This window comes from Trachypithecus francoisi, unplaced genomic scaffold (genome assembly GCF_009764315.1).
Source record: "Trachypithecus francoisi isolate TF-2019V2 unplaced genomic scaffold, Tfra_2.0 Contig01474, whole genome shotgun sequence".
Lineage (NCBI taxonomy): Eukaryota > Metazoa > Chordata > Mammalia > Primates > Cercopithecidae > Trachypithecus > Trachypithecus francoisi.
The window spans coordinates 20,767,701-20,789,110 of NW_022681435.1; the positions used below are offsets into that span (position 1 = coordinate 20,767,701).

General features: G+C 46.3%; 1 protein-coding gene across 3 annotated transcripts in view; it reads left to right on the forward strand.

Moving 5' to 3' along the window:
* Positions 1-21,410, forward strand: part of CNDP1 (carnosine dipeptidase 1) — a 49,082-nt gene that overhangs the window by 13,206 nt on the left and 14,466 nt on the right. For 2 of the 3 annotated variants that reach the window (XM_033175927.1, XM_033175936.1), the window contains exons 2-6: positions 7,474-7,599; positions 9,842-9,991; positions 11,376-11,538; positions 12,737-12,825; positions 17,804-18,004. In XM_033175927.1, the coding sequence (XP_033031818.1) occupies positions 7,474-7,599; positions 9,842-9,991; positions 11,376-11,538; positions 12,737-12,825; positions 17,804-18,004 (729 nt within the window). Of the gene's footprint in view, positions 1-2,253; positions 2,332-7,473; positions 7,600-9,841; positions 9,992-11,375; positions 11,539-12,736; positions 12,826-17,803; positions 18,005-21,410 lie in introns of those variants that run through there. The other variant, XM_033175917.1, reaches the window with a different exon arrangement.

A 21,410-nucleotide genomic window follows, 5' to 3' on the forward strand; every position in this document is an offset into this window, starting at 1 on the left:
GATGTGTGACCTGGCTATTTCTAACAACTTATGTTCAGATGTGGAAGTGAAGAAATGACTTAAAGTTGGAATTCATATTTAACCCTTTTCTTGGTTGCTCCAAGAATATTCACCAGTGGCACTTGTGGCTGCAGCATTTACTCTGAGATAACTTTGCCATGAGCTATCTTGCTTTTATTATTATTTTCACATCACTCTAGTACATTGACTTTGGAAACAACAGACATCATTCTATTTAGGGCATTCTGGTTTTTGTTAGTGGTATGTACTAACATGTACATCTGGTCCATGTACAAAATGTAGTAATTTTCAACTGCTGAAAATGTCAAATCCTAGAAAATGTAGCATTCCTGCATGCGATGTTAACATTGTTCTTGAACAATTGTGGGTCGAAGATTCATTTGATGAATCTCAAATAGATGATTCTGATGATTTAGTTGATTCTGATGTTCTGTTTAGAAAGAACTCCATGAACAGTTTTTATATTTTATTTTCACATTGAAAATCAGTCAGATTTGCTTCAGCCTCAAAAAGTGAGTTTATATAAAATTAAATGAGTGCTGGCAATGAGCTGCACTTTTTTTTTTTTTTTTATAAATGGGAAAAAGATTAAAAGGAAAGCAGAGCATAAAGTTTGGGAAATTTTCAGCTTGGCCATGTGGCAGAGAAAGAAAAATCATTACCAGGAGAGGAATTTGAACAGGTTGCAGAGCAACCGCTTGCTAGAGAGACTTGCGTAACTGAAAGGTAGCCTAGTGTTAAAAGCCAAAAAAATAAGAACATGGTCTTGATGGCATTTCAGAGACCTTCGAGGCAGCCCCTCTCACCACAGGCCCAGAGGCCTAGGAGGACTCAATGGTTCCACGGGCCAGACCTGGGACAGTACTGCTCTGTACAGCCTCCGAAGGCTGCTCACCACATCCCCATGGCTCTAGCTCCAGCTGTGGCTCAAAGGGCCCCAGATACAGCTCAGTTCACTGCTTCAGAACTTGCAAGCTGTAAGCCTTGGCAGCTTCCACATGGTGTTTAGCCTACAGGCACACAGAGTGCAAGAGTGAGGGAGGCTTGCCAGCCTCCACCTAGATTTCAGAGAATGTATGAGAAAGCCTCAGTGCCTAGAAAGAACCTAGGGGTGGAGGGGTGGAGCCCTCACAGAGAGCCTCTAGTAGGACAGTTCAAAAGGAAAATATGGGGTTGGAGTCCCTACATAGAGTCCCCACGGGGCACTACCTAATGAAGTTGTGAGAAGGGGGCCATCATACTCCAGACTCCAGAATGGTAGATCCACTGGTAGATCCACCGGCAGCTTGCATCCTAACCTTGGAAAAGCCATAGCAGTGGAGCTTCCCAGGGCCCTGGGAGCCCACTCCTTGCAGCAGTGTGCCCTGGATGTGGGACATGGAGTCGAAGGAGATTATTTTGGAGCTTTAAGATTTAATGACGCCTCTGCTGGGGTTTAGACTTGCATGGGGACTGGAGCCCCTTTCTTTTGACTGATATCTCCCTTTTGGAGTGGGAGCATTTACCCAATGTCTCTACCCTGATTGTATCTTGGAAGTAAATAACTTGTTTTGATTTTACAGGCTCATAGGTGAAAGGAACTCATCTCCAGATGAGATTTTGGACTTGGGAGTTTGGAGTTAATGCTGGAATGAGTGAAGACTGGGGGACTATTGGAAAGGCATTATTTTGTGTGTGTGTGTGTGTGTGTGTGTGTGTGTTTTTTTCTTTTTTTTGAGATGGAGTCTTGCTTTGTTGCCTAGGCTGGAGTGCAGTGGCACAATCTCCGCTCACTGTAAGCTCTGCCTCCTGGGTTCACACCATTCTCCTGCCTCAGCCTCTGGAGTAGCTGGGACTACAGGTACCCACCACCACGCCAGGCTAATTTTTTTTTTTTTTCTGTATTTTTAGTAGAGATGGGTTTTCACTGTGTTAGCCAGGATGGTTTCGAGCTCCTGACTTCGTGATCTGCCTGCCTCGGCCTCCCAAAGTGCTGGGATTACAAACATGAGCCACCATGCCCAGCCCATTATTGTATTTTCCAATGTGAGAAAGACATGAGATTTGAGGGGCCAGCAGCAGAATGGTACAGTTTGGATATGTGTACCCGCCCAAAACTCATGTTGAAATGTAATCCTCAATGTTGGAGGTGGAGCCTGCTGGGAGGTATTTGGGCGCTGTCCTTGCAATAGTGAGTTTATGCAAGATCCAGTTGTTTAAAATGTGTGGCACCTCCCGTGATCCCTCTTGCGCCTGCTCTGACCGCATGACCTGCCTGTTCCTGCTTCACCTTCTGCCATGAGTAAAAATTCCTTGAGGCCTCCTCACCAGGTGAGCTGATCCTGGCACCACGCTTCCTGTACAGCCTGCAGAACTGTGAGCCAATTAACCCTATTTTTTTTTAAGTAAATTACCCCCACAGGCATTTCTTTATAGCAATACAATAAGAACAGCCTAGTACAGGTAACTAGTTCAAGGTCAAGCACAACTGTAACACACATACACAAACAAAAACAAAAACAAAAACAGAGGCGTGGAGGAACAGGAGGAAAACGGATGGAGTCTCTGATCCCAGTCAGATGGTGAAGTGGGGATTTCTGCCCAAAGTCAATGTCCATGAACCTGGACAGCAAATGGACTACAGCAGGCTGCCCTGCTCTGTGGAAAAGGGAGGGAGGATGAAGTCATGCACTTCCCCTTGTCAGATCCCTGCTGTCACGGCCACTCGTCAGGTCGGGGCATCAGGTCAGTCTTTTATTCGAGACCAGGGCTAAGTTGCTCTCCCAGGGCCAGAGGAAGAGGAGGCTCCTGCTGAATCTGAACTATTCTGTCCTTACAACAATCACTGTTTTCATATTTTTTTCCTGCAGCTTATTTTCTTCTTCCAACTTTCCTTTTTTATTTTTCACTAGAGAGGAACACCAAAATTTTTTTTAATGGAACTTGTTTGAAGGAAAAATAAAAGCTCAAATGTTAATGTAGATGGATCGATTACAAAAAAAAAACAACAAAAAAAAACAGTTGCCACTGTTGTCTCCAAGAGCCTTTATTGAAGCCTTCCTTGCACCTGAGCTCCCTCTCCGGCTACTGGAGGGCCAGAGGAGTCTCTCCCACCGACTTTATCTGCTGACCCTGGCTCCTGGCTAAGTTCCTCAGAGCTGGGCTGGATCCGGCTTCAGCCTTCTGAGTGCAGGGCAGCCAGGGAGATCATGAGCGGCTCATCAGCACCACCTACTGGACGCAGTTCTTAATCAGCTCCTGAATGTGCATTGCTCACCTTGACCTTGCTTTTAACCAATGCATAGCTTCCTCTGTCTACAGTTTTCATACTCCATAATGTATTTGTATTGTCAAATGAGTGGCTATAGCTATGATTATTTGTATAATGACTGTATTGTGATATAATTCTTTTACCTTACAATTGACCCATTTAAAATGTGCAATTTTAATGATGTTTTAGTATATTCAGAATTGTACAACCATTGCACAATTGATTTTATAACATTTTCATCACCCCAAAGGCACCCCTATTCATTAGCATTCCCTTCCCATTTTCCCACTGAGTAACCACCAATCTACTACTTTCTGTCTCTATGAAGTTACCTACTCTGGACTGTTAACGTAAATGGAATCACAATACGTGGCCATTGTGTCTGGCTCATTTCACTTAGCACAATGTATTCAAAGTTTGTCTACATTGTAGCATGTGCCAGTACTTCATTCCTTTTTATGTAAGATGAAAATCATTTTGTATAGCCAAATAATATTTCAGTGAAATATACATTTTATCCATTCATTCATTAATGAACATGTCTTGTTTCTGCCTTTTCGCTACTATGAATAATGCCATTATAAACATCATGTACCAGTTTTTGGGTGGACATATGTTTTCACTTATCTTGGATATGTACTCAGGAGTAGAATTGCTGGGTCATATGGTGACTCTATGTTTAATAGATTAAGGAACTTTCAGACTGTTTTCCACAGTGGCTGCAGGCTTTTGAGTTCCCATCAGCAGTACATGAATGTTCCAATTTCTCTACATCTTTGTCAAAACTTGTTAGTGTCTGGCTTTTTAATTCTAGTCATCCTAGCAGGTAAGAAGTGGTGTCTCATGTGGTTTGATTTGTGTTTTCCTGATGGCTAATCATGCTAAGCCTAAACTTTCCATGTGTTTATTGGCCATTTGTATATTGTCTTTGAGGAAACATTAATTCAAATCCTTTGCACATTTTTAATTTGGCTTTATTTTATTATTGAACTGTAATTGCTATTTATATTCTCAACATAAGTCCTTTATCAGATATACGATTTGTAGTCCCCCCCCACTCCCATGCACACACACATTCTATGTGTTGTCTTTTCATTTTCTTGATGCTGTTCTTTGATGCACAAATGTTTTTATTTTTGATGAAGTCCAATTTATCCATCTTGTCTTTTGGTGTCATATCTAAGAAACCATCACCTCATCCAAAGGTAGGAAGATTTACAGCTATGTTTGTTTGTTTGTTTGTTTTTAAGAGTTTTATGGTTTTAGTACTTTCATTTAGGTCTTTGATCATTTTGGGTTAGTTCTTATATATGGTGTGAGGAAGGGAGTGAAACTTTATCATTTGCACGTGGATATCCAATTCTCCCAGCACTATTTATTGAAAATACTATTTTTCCCCCATTGAATGATCTCTGCACCCTTGATGAAAATCAGTTGATCATAAATGTGAGGATTTATTTCTGGGTTTTCAGTTCTATTTGATTGATATGTATGTGTGTCCTTAAGCCAGTTCACTCTCCAGAATATTTATAACTATTCTTAAACTTTACAATTTCCTCTCGATTATTCTCCAGCAGAATTCAGACTCTTATTAGAATGTTTTGATACATTTTCCTGCTTCAAAAAGAGAAAACTTCCAGAGGCTAAAACTTCTGCCCTGAATGCCTGCCCTTCCCCAAACTTACCCTTCCTCCCCGTCAGTGTTCAGCACCAGTTTTCTCCCAGATGCTGCTGTTGACCATCCCCACCCCATAATGGGACATGGTCTGCATTTCACGGCATGTCTGACTGCTTTCCTGACAGCTGGTGAGCTCTCTGTCCGCTCGGAGCCACACATTTTTCTATAGCTCTTTGGTTGGGTCCTCAGCCGCTGTGAGGCTTCCAGTCCCTGATGACAGTTGAGGAAATTCAGGCTCAGAGAGGTACCTGAAGGAGCACAGCTGGGATCTGGCAGGGCTGAACTTGGTGCTGGCCCTCCTGACTGTTAGGCCTGTGGTCTCCCCGTGATGCCACCCCGACTGCACTGCTTTATCCACATGCCCTCACCCAGCATTGACTCTCACTCTGCCGCCTTGTTTTGTGAACACAGGTTCTCTGTGGTCGCTCAGATTTTGTGCCAGCTGAATCCTGGCTGAAAAGTTCTTGAAGCCTGAACATCCCTGTAGCATTTCAGTGATGATCTGACAGAAGGTAGAACAACCTGGGAGTGACTGTCCTTTTGGGCATGGGATGGATTGACCCCAGGTGCTAAGTGACACTCTGGTTAGGGAGATGCACTCTTTCCTGCCATCTGGGACATTTTCAGTAGGACCAGATGTTTTGTTGTAAGTGAATTCCTAGAAGAGACAGAACACGACTCCCTGTGCACAATTTCATTTCAGATGCCTGTGCAATGTGTTGGGGGGGCTCATCAGTTTGGATGCTCCCCAGCTCACCTTTGCTCCATGAGGGCTTGAGGCCAAGGGATGGGCAGGGGCGTGGAGGAAGATTTCAGCAATGCATTTGGGAACAGGTGGAAAGTGATGGAGGGGCCCTGCATGGTACCCCAACAAGGGAGGAGGTCTGGTTGGAGAAGCAGGTGGGATCCACCATGTAAGTCCTGGGGGCCATGGGGATATTTGCTTTACCACAAGGGCAATGGGACCTCTTGGAAGAGCTAAAACAGGGAGTCTTGCTATCTGCCCTACCTTTAAAAAAATCACCCAGGCTGCTTCGTGGAGAGTGGATTAGAGGAAGCCATGAAAATGACAGAATGAAAAGTAAAATATTCAACCAACTGCTTTTCAAACAGCCTTGCAGATGCTCCATTGTAAAATAAGCAACATTGGCGGGGCCACATCCATGCGGCGCGTCCTCTCGCTGTGAGGACACCTGTCTCTCAAGGTCTTGGGGATGGCACTGAGACTTCACCAGCCTAGTTCCCCTTGTTTTCCCTGCAACCCCTGCTCACCTCCACCTATGGAAAGGTGGGCATTTAAACAATCATAGATTAAACAATTAGAATTTTATAATGTAAAACATCTCAAACATTTAAAACAATAAAAGATGGGATTCCAGAGAAAAAACTACCAGAGACAGGCTGAGTTAAACTCTCCCCTCCTTCCTCCTGCTGCAAGAGGGTGGGTTTGGCTTCTACAGTGGAGCCCAGCTGGTCTCCTGGGGATAGCGGGTGGCTTTCCTAGCCAAGAACCTGACGTCGGGGGTCTGACCAAGGGCTGCAGCCCCCTTGGTCCTTCCCACCCCTCACTCCCTCCCTCCTCTTCTCCAGCCTCTGGTGGCTGGGGCTGCACTGGGGGAGATGTTGCTAATGGCCCCTCCAGATGTGCAGGTGGCCCCTGGGCCTGATGCCGGCAGCTCCCACTCCAGACAGGGCTCTGGGGGGCCTCTGTGAAGGGGTGACCCTTGCCCACTTTGCCACAGGACCTTCCTGTCGGGCGTCAAGGAGGAATGCTGGCTCTCCGGCTCTCGAGGACACCCGGGTGGCATCATTCCAGCTGTGGATGGGCTGGGGAGACTGAGCAGGAGTCAGGGAGGGGAAAGGAGGGAGGAGGCAGGGTTGTGGATGGGTCTCTCAGAGACGGGGTTTCACCATGTTGGCCAGGCTGGTCTTCAACTCCTGACCTCAAGTCATCCGCCCACCTCGACCTCCCAAAATACTGGGATTACAGGCATGAACCACCACCTCAGACCTTTTTCTTCCTTTCTTGTTAAAGTACTGTGATTTCAGGAGCCAGTGGAAAGAATCCCCACAACACTGGATTTTAGGCATTGCTCAGAAATTCCTTCGTCTAGTGTAGTAGTTCATCACACATGGAAGATTTTTGCATGTTTGTTTTCAGTTCTACCTTGCTCTTTTCTGTCTTGTAAAGATCGTCCTTCACTCTTGGGCAGCAGAACTGGCCTCCCCCAAGGGGCCAGAAGGAAACACCTTATCCTAGGAATAAATGGAATGATGTTATTTAAAGATGAGCTTGTTAACTCGATTTTTGTCTTATTAAAATTCTTTAGCATTGGAAATAAAGTGTTTGGGGAAAGACGTAGCAAAAAATAACATGTTTGGTTCTACCGCCTTGTGTTATTTTCTTCCGACTGACTGGAGGCAGCTGTGTGAGATAACAACCCTTCTTGAGGAATTTGGAAGGTCCAAAGTCCGGCAACTGGTGCTGATTTTCATTCCTTCCTCCTGTGTCAAACCCTTCCAGGCTGCGTCCCTGCTGGCCGTGCTGCTGCTGCTGGAGGGAGGCATGTTCTCTTCACACTCCCTGCCCCCGGCGCTGTTAGAGAAAGTCTTCCAGTACATTGACCTCCATCAGGATGAATTTGTGCAGGTAGGAGAAGGAAACTACACACAGAATGCATGGATTACATCCTTTGGTATTTGGGTGAGACAATTATTTGCTTGGAGATGTGGATATTTTTGCCTAATTCCATTTAAAATGCCTGTGACTGCTCATTAGGTTAAAAATCTTCAGTATTCATTAGATGGATGGAAGAGATCCCTCCTAGCCATTCCTCCTGCAAAGGGCACTGTCTTTTCATATCCAGCACATTTGATCGAGGGATGTCCACGCAGAGATGACCAGCACCTCCACTGAGCTTGAGTCTGCCCTGGTCCATCAGGTCGCCCATTCCTAATACCACCTGACGTTATTGTAAGGCCTAGGCAGAGCTGGGGAGCCAGGGAGCTCTGCAAACTTCAACAGCAACGTCGTTTGTTTTGTAGTATGTGTGCAATAGGCATTTTATCTCCTCCATTCATTCATTCATTTATTTAATTTATTTATTTGTTTTGAGACAGAGTTTTGCTCTGTTGCCCAGGCTGGAGTGCAGTGGTGCAACCTCAGCTCATCACAACCTCCCAGGTTCAGGTGATTCTCTTGCCTCAGCCTCATCCTCCCAAGTAGCTGGGGTTACAGGCACCTGCCAACATGCCCAGCTAATTTTTGTGTTTTTTCAGTAGAGATGGGATTTCCCTGTGTTGGGCAGGCTGATTTTGAACTCCTGACCTCAAGTGATCTGCCCTCCTCGGCCTCCCAAAGTGCTGGGATTGCAGGCATGAGCCACCGCGCCTGGCCCTCTTATTTTTTTGTTATTATTTTTTGAGACAGGGTCTTGCTCTGTCACCCAGGCTGGAGTGCAGTGGCACAAACACAGCTCACTGCAGCCTCGATCTCCTGGGTTCAAGTGATCCTTCTGCCTTAGCCTCCCAAGTTTATAATCCTCTGCTTCACCGCTAATTCACCATACAGGGTCTGTACATATACGGTGGGAGTGGGGTAAAGTAGAGGGAGGGTGAGGTGGAACGGCAAAAAGAGGGAGGCCTGGGGAGGAGGAGGAGACAGGAGGAGGAGCAGGAAGGCAGGGGCTTGCTGGGAGGCCACAGATTCACCAGCTCCTCCCCAGCCCCGCTCTCCTAAGCTCTCTTGTCCTCTCTGTGGCCATCTGGTTCCATCCCCACACACCCCCACACATGTGCGCACTGATGTGTTGTTGTCCGTGCTCACCAGACTGGGAGCTCCTTGAGGCCTCCCTGAACTTTGTACCCCAAGCCCCCTAAGTCCCTCAAACATACCCAAATCTACTGAACTTAGGGAGAAGCCAGCAGTCTCTGTTCTGTAAATTCCAGTTTAAAAATGTAAAACACAGTATTCATTAGGGTTAGATAAATGCCTTCATAATAAAAATGAAAGCACTACTACCAGGATAGAGAGATCAAACTCAAATGAGTCAGGAAGAGAAGTCCAAGATCAGTAAATCTGTGTAGTTTTTCATAAAAATGCTGACTGTCTCAGTATGAGCCACTCAGGTTCCAACCCGGTGTGTGAGTGGTTCTTATCAGTCATTCATATCAGCCAGCACTGCTGGAGTGGCCGCCAGGTGCCCGGCACCATGCTGAGTCTTGTGCACGTTACCTCAGTGGTCCTCACCATCACCCTATCATTAGGGAGTGTTACTTTCTTGTGCAGATGAGAAAACTCAGGCTAAGGGAGATTAAGGAATCCACCCAAAGTCACACAACTGTGACAGGCTGAGTTTAAGCCTGAGGTCACAGTGCCCGCGGGATCCTAGGAGAGCAGGGAGGAGCGGGCCGGGGAATCTAAGTGCAGAGCATGTCAGAAGGGACCTGCAGCCCAGCGGAGGCCACTGTGGGGTTCAGTCATGGCCGGGAGGCTTCCAGGGCCAAGTGTGGGAGGCAGGGAGTCCTGGAGAAAGCTGATAACCCACCAGCTCCTCAGTTCTTAATAATTAGAAATAGTGGGTGGGGACTTGCCCTTCTTGACAGCCCTGGTGAACCCAGTGAGGACCCAGACCATCCTCTTTCTCCCAGCCCACCCTGCCTGACCTTCTATACTAACCGGGCGTCTCTGGCCTCCAGGTTCCTGATTAAAACCCCAGCTATTCTGTCTGTTACTCTTGAATGTCACAGTGTTCACTGGCACTGTCATAGGTCCTCAGGTCCTCAATCAACAGAAGAGCACCTGGGGACTCGCTGTCTCCTGCCCTCCCCTCGCTCCCCCCAGAGCAGATGTGGGACCCCCATGCTAATGGTCTGCTTACTCTTCCTCCTAGACGCTGAAGGAGTGGGTGGCCATCGAGAGTGACTCTGTCCAGCCCGTGCCTCGCTTCAGACAAGAGCTCTTCAGAATGATGGCTGTGGCCGCGGACACACTGCAGCGCCTGGGGGCCCATGTGACCTCGGTGGACGTGGGTTCTCAGCAGGTGCTGTGGTGTTCCCTCCCACCGAGGGAGCAGCTACTTCTAGATGTCAATTGTGCCTTCCCGGGGGTGGCAAGGGAGAGGCTCACCCTGATCCTCAACCAAAACCTCCCAATTCCTAATGAAGATGAAGCATTCCCTTGGTCTCGAATGAAGCTGTGTTATTGCTTTCCAGTCATATCAGGACTCCAGGGGTGGGATGGGCTCTTAGAAGCCAGTGCAGATGACAAGTGAAGGTCGCTTTATTATGGAAAGGACCCCCTTGTACTCTTCACTTCCTGGACACAAGGTTCCAATTTCTTCTTTAAGGAAAAGGAAATTGTCCTTTTCTTTAAATTCATATGCATCTTTCTCAAAGGCCTTGTATCTGGAGCTCTGTTTTTTTCATCAGAACCATCTCTTAGAACTCTACTCCATCATGAATGTCTTAAATCTAAGCACCCGCTGTGCTTATTTTAGCACTGAGGAACCTTGAGATCGTCCACATTTTCTAGGATTTGGCCACCTAATTTAAGCCAGTTGTCATCTGCATTTTTTTTTTTTTTTTGAGACAGAGTCTCGCTCTGTAGCCCAGGCTGGAGTGCAGTGGTGTGATCTCAGCTCACTGCAAGCTCCACCTCCAAAGTCCCAGTTCAAGCAATTCTCTTGCCTCAGCCTCCGAGTAGCTGGGATTTCAGGCGTGCACCACTACGCCCAGCTAATTTTTGTATTTTTATTAGAGACAGGGTTTCACCATGTTGGCCAGGCTGGTCTTCAACTCCTGACCTCGTGATCTGCCTGCCTTGGCCTCCCAAAGTGCTGGGATTACAGGCATGAGCCACCGCGCCGGCCCATCTGCATTCTTACTGAAGAGCACATTCAGCTAATGATGCTAATTGTCAATGTGGATCTAAAGAAACACTTTACTTTTAATTAGGTTTTATATCTTAATTAAAAGTGTCTTGGCTGGGTGCAGTGTCTCACACTTGAAATCCTAGCACTTTGGGAGGCTAAGGCGGGCGGATTACTTGAGCCTGAGGGTTTGAGACCAGCCTGGGCAACATGGCAAAACCCGTCTCTACCAAAATACAAAAAGGTAGCCAGACGTGGTGGCGCACGTCTGGAGTTTCAGCTACTATGAGGAGACGGAGGTAGGAGAATCACATAAGCATGCAAGTGCGCCACTGCACTCCAGACTGGGTGCCGGGACTGAGACCTGTCTCCAAAAGAAAAAGAAAGTGTTTCATGGGACTCATTTTAGAGATGGAGAAACTGATGCTCAGAAAAATGACATGGGCTCTCCAAGGACCCAGGGATAGCCTGGCCAGGACTCCCAATATCATGTCTTTGAATTTTCTGGAAGAACAGCACAGCATTTTAAAAAATGTGATTCCTGATCATTTTGCAGCTGCCTGATGGTCAGAGTCTTCCAATACCTCCCGTCATCCTGGCCGAACTGGGGAACGATCCCACGAAAGGCACCGTGTGCTTCTACGGCCACTTGGATGTGCAGCCTGCCGACCAGGGCGATGGGTGGCTCACAGACCCCTACGTGCTGACGGAGGTGGACGGTCAGTGAGGCACCCGGCTACAGTGCGGAGCTGCTGTGCTTGCAAGATTGAAGGGGTGAAGATGTGGCTCTGTCCCTGGGTTTCGGGTCTCTCCCTGTCATTAAGAATGCATAGGCCTGGTGCGGTGGCTCATGTCTGTAATCCCAGCACTTTGGGAAGCCAAGGTGGTTGGATCACTTGAGGTCAGGAGTTCAAGACCAGCCTGGCCACCATGGCAAAACCCCATCTCTACTAAAAATACGAAAAAATAGCTGGGCATGGTGGTGGGCGCCTGTAATCACAGCTACTTGGGAAACCAAGGCAGAATTGCTTGAACCTGGGAGGTGGAGGTTGCAGTGAGCTGAGATCACACCATTGCACTCTAGCCTGGGTGACAGAGCGAGACTCTGTCTGGGAAAAAAAAAAAAAAAGCCTGGCATGCTGGCACATGCTTGTAATCCCAGTTACTTAGGAGGCTGAGGCAGGAGAATCACTTGAACCTGGGAGGCGGAGGTTGCAGTGAGCTGAGATGGCACCATCGCACTCCATTCTGCCTGGATGACGGAGTGAGACTCCATCTAAAAAAAAAAAAAAAAGGGAGAATGCATAGAGAGGCGGCTCTCATAGCCTACTGAGTGGTTCACTGAGGCCGGTTTTCTTTCATTTGTGAAAAAAACGACACACTTTTGTGCCCCTGGACGGAGGTCCTTGAGTTGTGAGGAAAACAGTTGTCCGGGCCACACACTTTCCTTTTGAACAGTATCAAATGTCATTCGCATTTTATAAAGAAAAAGAAGAAAGGTGAATAGAGATATACACACATATTTTTTTCTTTCTTCTACTAATTGTAAAATCCCAAAATGAGAGGCTATGCCACATGGTACTCTGCAACTAATCCCTGGTGGGTCTCTTCAGTGAACTTGGATAAAATAGCTAATTGTTGTTAAGGACAGGGGGATCTGTCTATTGCAAATTTACTTGTCTTATCTGACTAGCTGATGCCTGTACTATTTGTCAGGGAAGAGATCCAAGGATCTCTTGTGTACGGTCTTATTTGTACATAAGAAATCATACTTTGCAATTTCATAGCAAGATTTGTGCCTGGAATGTTATGATAGAAAGCACTGTTAACATTAGTACCCATGAAACAACATTGGTTTTTAACTGATGTGGCAGAGGTGTCCACACTTCTCTGAACATTCTTCTTCCCTTTGTAAAGGGAAACTTTATGGACGAGGAGCAACCGACGACAAAGGCCCTGTCTTGGCTTGGATCAATGCTGTGAGCGCCTTCAGAGCCCTGGAGCAAGTAGGTGACAGCTGTGTTCGGGAGAGAGGAGGAGGAGGATGGTAACTACAACTTACTTTGAGTTGTTTGCTGTGTTCTGAGCAAACTGCCTTAGGTCACTTATTCACTCCAACAATCTTTGGAGGCGTGTGCAACAATTGTATCCATTTTACAGATAAGGACAGTAAGGCTTGGGAAGGTCAGAGAACTTACCCAGAGCAGTGCAGCTGGTGGCAAGGCTGATACTTTGAGGATGGATTCCAGCCTGCACTTTTAATCATGTTAAAAAACAAGACACAGCCAAAGACACAACAAGCCTGTGGCCAAGCTGCTAACTGATGGGACTTGTCTTTTTTTGTTTAATCCTTATTTTATCTTATCTTGTCTTTTTTAATCTTCTTTTTCTTCTTATCACAAAGTATGATTTGTTAGCAGAGACAAACACACATTTTTAAAATGTATTGGCTACTTTGCAAATGATCAAGATAGGAATCTCCATGACATTCCGCAGGAATCCTTGGATCTCTTGCCTGAGAGCACAGTGGTTCTCTTTAGATGTCCAAATAAGGGCTCTGGAGCAGAGGCAGGGGTACAGATTTGAGGAGGTGGGTCCCCTCTTTCCGGCCTCCAGAGGACCCAGGTTTGTACCTTTAACTATCTCATGTTTCAACACAAGGATGGTTTTATCTCAAGCCACTCTTCTCCCCCTCCTAGCGAATGTACTTAGATGCCAGCAGAGGACTGGATCTAGCTGTGTGAACTTAGGCAAGTGACTTGACCTCTCTGGGCCTCGGATTCTGTTCTGTGGAACAAAATCCGGTCAACCTGGGGGTATGGTTCCATCTCCCCTGTCCAAGGCTGCAAGGCCCTGAGGGCTGAGGGGCCTCCCTGGCACCCTGTCCTGCAGAGAAGACCCGGGCTTCTGGGATGTCTTTTCCTGAAGGTTATTTCATTAGGTGCCAGGGGCTTTCCTCTCAGAAGTTTATTTTCTCCTGAGACATAAGCAGATGGAGGGGACTTAAGTACTCTGACTCCACTCCTGAATCTCACAGAAGACACGCTCAGCAAATCAGCACAGGTCTCGGCGGCGTCCTGCTGACCACTGCAAAGGTGTCTTCTTATCCATGAAGCTCACACCACCTATGCCCTGACATTCCATGTGGCTTTGGTTTCTTTCTCTGTCTCCCTCTCTGTTTTTCCTTCTCTCCTTTCTTTCTCTCTCCCTCTCTTTTTCTTCCTCTCTCTCTCTCCTTCTAAGGGATAGCAATATAAGATTGTTCCGATAAAAAAGCCAAAATCTGTTTTGCTTTATAAATTTCAGCTCTGAAAATTACACAATCACAAAGAAAACAGAAGAAATATTCACTGCCCTGGACACGTCAGTTCATCTCTGAGCCTCACTTTCCTCGTCTGTGATCAAAGTGGGAATGGCAGTTTCTACCTCACAGGCTTGCAGGGATTCAGTGAAGAAATATCCGCACTGGGGGTGGTGTGTGAGGTCCCGCCCTTCTTCTCCTCTGCCTGCCTTGCCTACAGAGCTCTTAGGACACATTCCCTCCTGGGTTATTTTCTAGGAGGCAGAGTGAGTATAATATCCATATTTCACAGGTAGAGCAGTGAGCTGCCAAGGGGAGGCTTGGCAAACCCAGCTGCTAATGCATGCGGCCTGCCATGCTGAGTGCTATGGGTTTGTATTTTATTAAAAGTGACTTGCCAGAAAATTCTTAGGATTTCCAACTACTCTTCAGCAATTGTTTGCTAGTTCAGTGTTCACATAGAACCTTCAGATATTAAGATTTCAGAACTTCAGATGGACTTTCTAAGACATACAGAAATACAAGGAAACATGAACAAATCACTCTCCCCCAAAAGTTCTTCTCCAACTGAATGACTGATTTTCTAATTTTCTCATTTTAATTACTACATAACTTACTATTTTCTCATACAAATCCTGTGCTCATGTTGCATTTGTTAATCTGTGGTGAGTCAAGCCCACTTATTAGAGCTGATTAGAGTGTGTGCATGTTGTTTATCTGCATATAATCACTTTTAGAGTTCTGCATGCATCCTGTGCTCTAAGAAAAGACTTTGACCTCTCCTCTTAATGTGGTTCTCAAAGATATGAAGTTATAAATTATAAAGATACAAAAAGATCAAAACCAAATGGGGGAAGAAGCATGTTGTAAAATTTTAAAGAAGCTATTCCATGCCCTGATATTAACTTAAAAAAAAACTCAAGTTCCATTTTGCTGCAAGATCAAAGCCTTTGAATAAGTTAAAAGGCAGATTGAAATCACAGTTGAAAAATAACAGATACTTGAAGTAAAAATTAACCCGAGGCTTAACAATCTTTCAAAGGAGAAATTTCTCCTTTTTCATGTTCAGAATTATGAGGACAGAAAAGCGATTTGTAATTGCCTAACCTTTCTTGAAAAATTCCTTTTGGGGAGAAGGAGAAAAATGCCTCCCTCTGCAGCCACACAGGGAAGCTCTGTAGTATAGAATGTGCTTTTCTGTAGCTGCTCCTTTCCCCAATTCTTGATCATAGCATTAAATTGGCAGGACATGTTGGAGGGCATGCACCAGGCGTTACCTTGAATTCTCCTTCACAACCATAGTTAACGACTCCATTGCTGTAACAGAACTGTGGGGAATGCACATTCATACATTGAATGTAAATAATAATTTCATGTGTTTATGTTATATGCAAACAAACAGTGCATCTTCAAAGGTGAATGGGAATGTATTAGTCTGTTTTCATGCTGCTGATAAAGACATACCTGAGAGTGGGAAGGTTTAATTGGGCTTACAGTTCCACATGGCTGGGGAGCCCTCAGAATCATGGCGGGAGGTGAAAGTCATTTGTTACATGGCAGCAGCAAGAGAAAATGAGGAAGAAGCAAAACCTGAAACGCCTGATAAACCCATTAGATCTTGTGAGACTTATTCACTGTCACGCAAATAGCACAAGAAAGACCTGCCCCCCATGATTCAATTACCTCCCCATGGGTCCCTCCCACAACATATAGGAATTCTGGGAGCAGCAATTCAAGTTGAGATATGGTGGGAACATAGCCAAACCATAGAATTCCACCCCTGGCCCCTCCAAATCTCATGTCCTCACATTTCAAAACCAGCCATGACTTCTGAATAGTCCCCCAAAGTCTTAACTCATTTCAGCATTAACCTGAAAGTCCACAGTCCAAAGTCTCATCTGAGACAAGGCAAGTCCCTTCCACCTATGAGCCTGTAAAATCAAAAGCCAGCTAGTTACTTCCTAGATACAATGTGAGTACAGGTGTTGGGTAAATATAGCTGTTCCAAATGGGAGAAATTGGCCAAAACAAAGAGGTTATAGAGTCCAGGCAAGTCTGAACTCCAGGGGTCAGTCAAACTTTAAAGCTCCAAAATGATCTCCTTTGAATCCAGGTCACATGTCCAGGTTACACTGATGCTAGAGGTGAGTTCCCATGGTCTTGGGCAGCTCTGTCCCTGTGACTTTGCAGGGTACAGCCTCCCTCCTGGCTGCTTTCATAGGCTGGCACTGAGTGTCTGCAGCTTTTTCAGGTGCACGGTTCAAGCTGTCAGTGGATGTACAATTCTGAGGTCTGGAGGACAGTGGCCCTCTTCTCACAGCTCCACTTGGCAGTGCCCCACTAGGGACTTCATGTGGGGGCTCCAGCGCCACATTTCCCTTCGCACTGCCCTAGCAGAGGCTCTCCATGAGGGCCCCACCTCTGCAGCAAACTTTTGCCTGGGCATCCAGGCATTTCCATACATTTTCTGAAATCTAGTTAGAGGTTCCCAATCCTCAATTCTTGACTTCTGTGCACCTGCAGGCTCAACACCACATGGAAGCTGCCAGAGCTTGGGGCTTCCACCCTCTGAAGCCACAGCCTGAGCTGTACATTGGCCCCTTTTAGCTACAGCTGGGGAAGCTGGCACACAGGGCACCAAGTCTCTAGGCTGCACACAGTACAGGGACCCTGGGCCTGGCCCATGAAACCATTTTCTCCTCCTGGATCTCCAGGCCTGTGATGGTCTCTGACATGGTCTGGAGACATTTTCCCAAAGGTCTTGGGGATTAACATTAATCTCCTTACTACTTATGCAAATTTCTGTATCTGGCTTGAATTTTTCCCCAGAAAATGGGTTTTTCTTTTCTACCACATAGTCAGGCTGCAAATTTTCTGAACTTTTAAGGTCTGTTTCCCTTTAAAGATTGAATCCCTTCAACCGTACCTAAGTCACTTCTTGAATGCTTTACTGCTTTGAAATTTCTTCTACCAGATACCCTAAATCATCTCTCTCAAGTTCAAAGTTCCACAAATCTCTAGGGTAGGGGCAAAATGTTGGGAGTCTCTTTGTCCAGTTCCAAAAAAGTTCCACATCTCTACCTGAGGCCACCTCAGCCTGGATTTTATTGCCCATATCGCTATCAGCATTTTGGGCAAAGTCATTCAATAAGTCTCTAGGAAGTTCCAAACTTTCCATGTTTTTGTGTCTTCTTCTGAGACCTTCAAACTGTTCCAAGATCTGCCTGTTACCCAGTTCCAAAGTCACTTCCACATTTTTGGGTATCTTTTCAGGAACAACCCACTCTACTGGTACCAATTTACTGTATTAGTCCATTTTCATGCTGTTGATAAAGACATTCCCAAGACTGGGAAGGAAAAGAGGTTTAATTGGACTCACAGTTCCACATGGATGGGGAGGCCTCAGAATCATGGTGGGAGGCAAAAGACACTTCTTACATGGTGGCAGCAAGAGAAAATGAGGAAGAAGCAAACCCCTGATAAACCCATCAGATCTCATGAGACTTACTCACTATCATGAGAATAGCACAGGAAAGACTGGCCCTATGATTCAATTACCTCCCCCGAGTCCCTCCACAACATGTGGGAATTCTGGGAGATACAATTCAAGTTGCGACTTGGTGGAGACACAGCCAAACCACATCAGGCAACTTGTGCAATTTTTTTCTTCTGTTGTTACTTAGGATCTTCCTGTGAATATCAAATTCATCATTGAGGGGATGGAAGAGGCTGGCTCTGTTGCCCTGGAGGAACTTGTGGAAAAAGAAAAGAACCGATTCTTCTCTGGTGTGGACTACATCATAATTTCAGATAACCTGTGGATCAGCCAAAGGAAGCCAGCAATCACTTACGGAACCCGGGGGAACAGCTACTTCACGGTGGAGGTATCCACAGAGAGCAGTGCATGGATGGAGGCCTGTGGGGGTTGTGAATGGGAGCGCCAATCCATTCTGGGATCTTGGAGAGGAAGAAAGAAAGCTTTCTGGAGGGCAGAGGCCTTACCTGGGACACACAGCCTCAGGGGATGTGGGGTGGGTGCAGAGGTCTTAGGGTTTGGGGAGGTCATGAACCCCCTGACACTTGGAGTGGACGTGGCTGTGTACCTTGTTCTGGAGAGGGGATTCACAGGGGTTTGTGACTCACAAAGCAAAGCTTGGACACTCTGGCCATGGGATTTGCAGGCAGGTATGGCAGCAACGCCCCCTCCCAGGATGCTGTGTCATTACATGCAGCCTTTAGTTCAGGTTTGACGCATAGTCAGTTTCCTTCCCCTTTTCTCTTTTTCTAGTAATACAGGCAACCTGTGGTAATGCATAAGACTTAGAAAATCCCTCCCAGGGCCGGGCGCGGTGGCTCAAGCCTGTCATCCCAGCACTTTGGGAGGCCGAGGTGGGCGGATCACGAGGTCAGGAGATCGAGACCATCCTGGCTAACACGGTAAAACCCCATCTCTACTAAAAAAATACAAAAAAACTAGCCGGGCGAGGTGGCGGGCGCCTGTAGTCCCAGCTACTCCGGGACGCTGAGGCAGGAGAATGGCGTAAACCCGGGAGGTGGAGCTTGCAGTGAGCCGAGATCACGCCACTGCACTCCAGCCTGGGTGACAGAGTGAGACTCCGTCTCAAAAAAAAAAAAAAAAAAAAGGAAAAGAAAATCCCTCCCGGGTAAACAGCTAATTATTTCATCATTTCAGTCTGTTTTCTCATATAGCAATGTGTAGGCTGATAACCCATGCTCTATCCAATCCCTAGGCAGTTTTGAGATTCAGATGTGAGCACATACACGGAAACATATGGCTATGCATTTGAAAAACAGTGCCTTCTATTTGTCAGATAGGAGGATGCTAAGTCCCAGGGGTACAGGACTGAATAAAATAGTCTCTGCCCTCAGGAAGTTTACTTCTAGTGAGATACAGATACTAAAGAGATGTGGGAGTGACAGAGAAAACAGGAAGCAGGGACTGTCCTCTAGAACCCGCTTTCAGGAAACATGGCTATGAAAAGTGGGACAGAGCTGGGATAATGGCTGGAGGAAGTCCTTGGGAGGCAATAGACAGAGGGAGCAGTTGGAGACCTGGGGGGAGGGGGAGGATTTTTGAGAACAAAGGCTCTGAGGAGGCGGGAGGGGGCGAGCTCCAGACCCAGGGGAGGAAAGTAACCTCTTTTGTGAGGGCCTTGGGTAGGTAGAGAGCTCCAAGTCCTAGAGTGTCTTCCCTCTTAGTCTCAGTTGTTTTCTGTTTAGCAGGAAGTGAGTGTATCTGCAGTGAAGTGATGGCTTGAAGTGGTCACTTCGAGACAGGGGGAAGAGAACGGATGGGAGGATGAAGAAGGGCCAGGCAATGTTAAGGTCTGGAGTCATCTATCCATGCAAATTGATGGCTTCTAAAGCATGCTCAGTGGCCAGGGACAGAGAAGGCCTCGGAGGGGCAGACTGGCCCTGGGGTTGAGGTTACTCCAGAGGGTTGTGGTGGAGAAAGTAAGGAAGAGCTCGTCAAGGTGTTGAGCAGAGGGGCTGAGGTGATCAATGGTGGTATTCAGGTGGAACAGGGGAAAAAACAAAGGCAGGAGGGCAATGTGGAACATCTTGGAAGGGTCAAGGGACTGACGTCTTGATGAAGACTGAGAACAGGTGGTACAGCAAAGTTACAAGAGAGGAGGAGAGGAGCTGTCATCAGGATGTGAGGCAGCCAGCTCAAGGTTTCAAAGTAAGACCGTCCATACTCCAGAGTAATTAAGCTAGCGTTATTGCCTAGTGAACTGAAAGTCTTAATGCTAAAGTGAATAAACCGAAGATTGCTCTGGTACTACATTGAAGATGGAGTGGAACACCGTAAAGACCAGCTGGGCCGGAAGGATGGGAGGGAATGAACTGAAGAATCAACTTCAAAAAAACCCAACCTGTAGAAATTGGTAATTGATTGGATATGGCATACATAGGAGAAATCATGCTGGTAGGAAGTAATTGCAGAAGTGGTTGAGTTCAGGTCTAGATCTCCTGAGTTTCAGAAACTGGAAGCATGCTCAAGTGGAATGCGCTGTAAGCACCCCAGAGTTTTAGGTCTCGTGTTTACGTAGGTCAGACCTCCAGGGATGAACATTCAAGGGCATGGAGGTGTTAATAGTATCCCTGCCCTTAAATTATCATGAGCACTGCATGGTCAGAGATAACCAGGTCCACACATGTTTGTGTCTTTCCACAATGTCAGGCTTTTACTGATGCTATCTCAATAATAAAAGCCTCGGGCTCCATGCAGTTTCCAAGGAGGCAATTCTCCTTAGTGCCTCCCATTCACTCAGGAGTCAGAACTGCAGGCACACAGGCTCAAGCTACTCCACAAGGCAGTCGATATTATAAAGCATACATCGTGCTATACCTAGCCAATATGTGAATGTTATAGACTGAACGTTCCATAACAAACAAAGTAACATTTACCATCAAGAGAGAAGGAGCTGGGCACAGTGGCTCACGCCTGTAATCCTAGCACTTTGCAAGGCTGAGGAAGGTGGATCACCTGAGGTCAGCAGTTCAAGACCAGCCTGCCCAACATGGTGAAACCCTGTCTCTACTAAAAAAATACAAAAAAATTAACTGGGCATGGTGGCGTGCACCTGTAGTCCCACCTACTCGAGAGGCTGAGGCAGAAGAATCACTTGAAGCTGGGAGGCAGAGGTTGCAGTGAGCTGAAATCGTGTCACTGCACTCCTGCCTGGGTCACAGAACAAGATTCTGTCTCAAAAATAATTATAATAAATAATTTTAAAAAAGAAAAGAAAAGAAAAGGGATAGGAAAACAGGTTAATGAACCAGTCCAGGGAGTGTGACATAGACAAAAAGAAATCCTGGCCTGGCCTGGGTGGTCCAGTGGTCTTGTAAGGAAGAGCCTTTGATTTGGGCAGAGCCTTTGGTGGCAGATGCTGGGTTCTTAGCACAAGTGACAGCAAGACCGTATCTGTTAAGTTTTGAACTGCTGATGTCCTGGTCGTTTTATGACTGCCAAGTCCTCTGATGAGAACCAATAGTGGAAGAACGTGTTTGGTTATATCCTTATCCAGCTGGATGCAGTCTTTATTGATCAGGCAGAACACCTAGTCCCTGTTGGCAAAGTGCCTTAGGAAATGTAAGACGGAGTCTTTTTCTAAGATGGAGTCACTCTTATGTCAAGGGTGCTGTATACATAAACGCTATCCTGTGAGCTCTTGAAGCCCATGTAGAGGAAGGATGAGCCAAGTATTAAGCTTTAGAGGTGGGAGGAAAAAAAGATGTTATTACAGGAGATATCAATAGAATTGT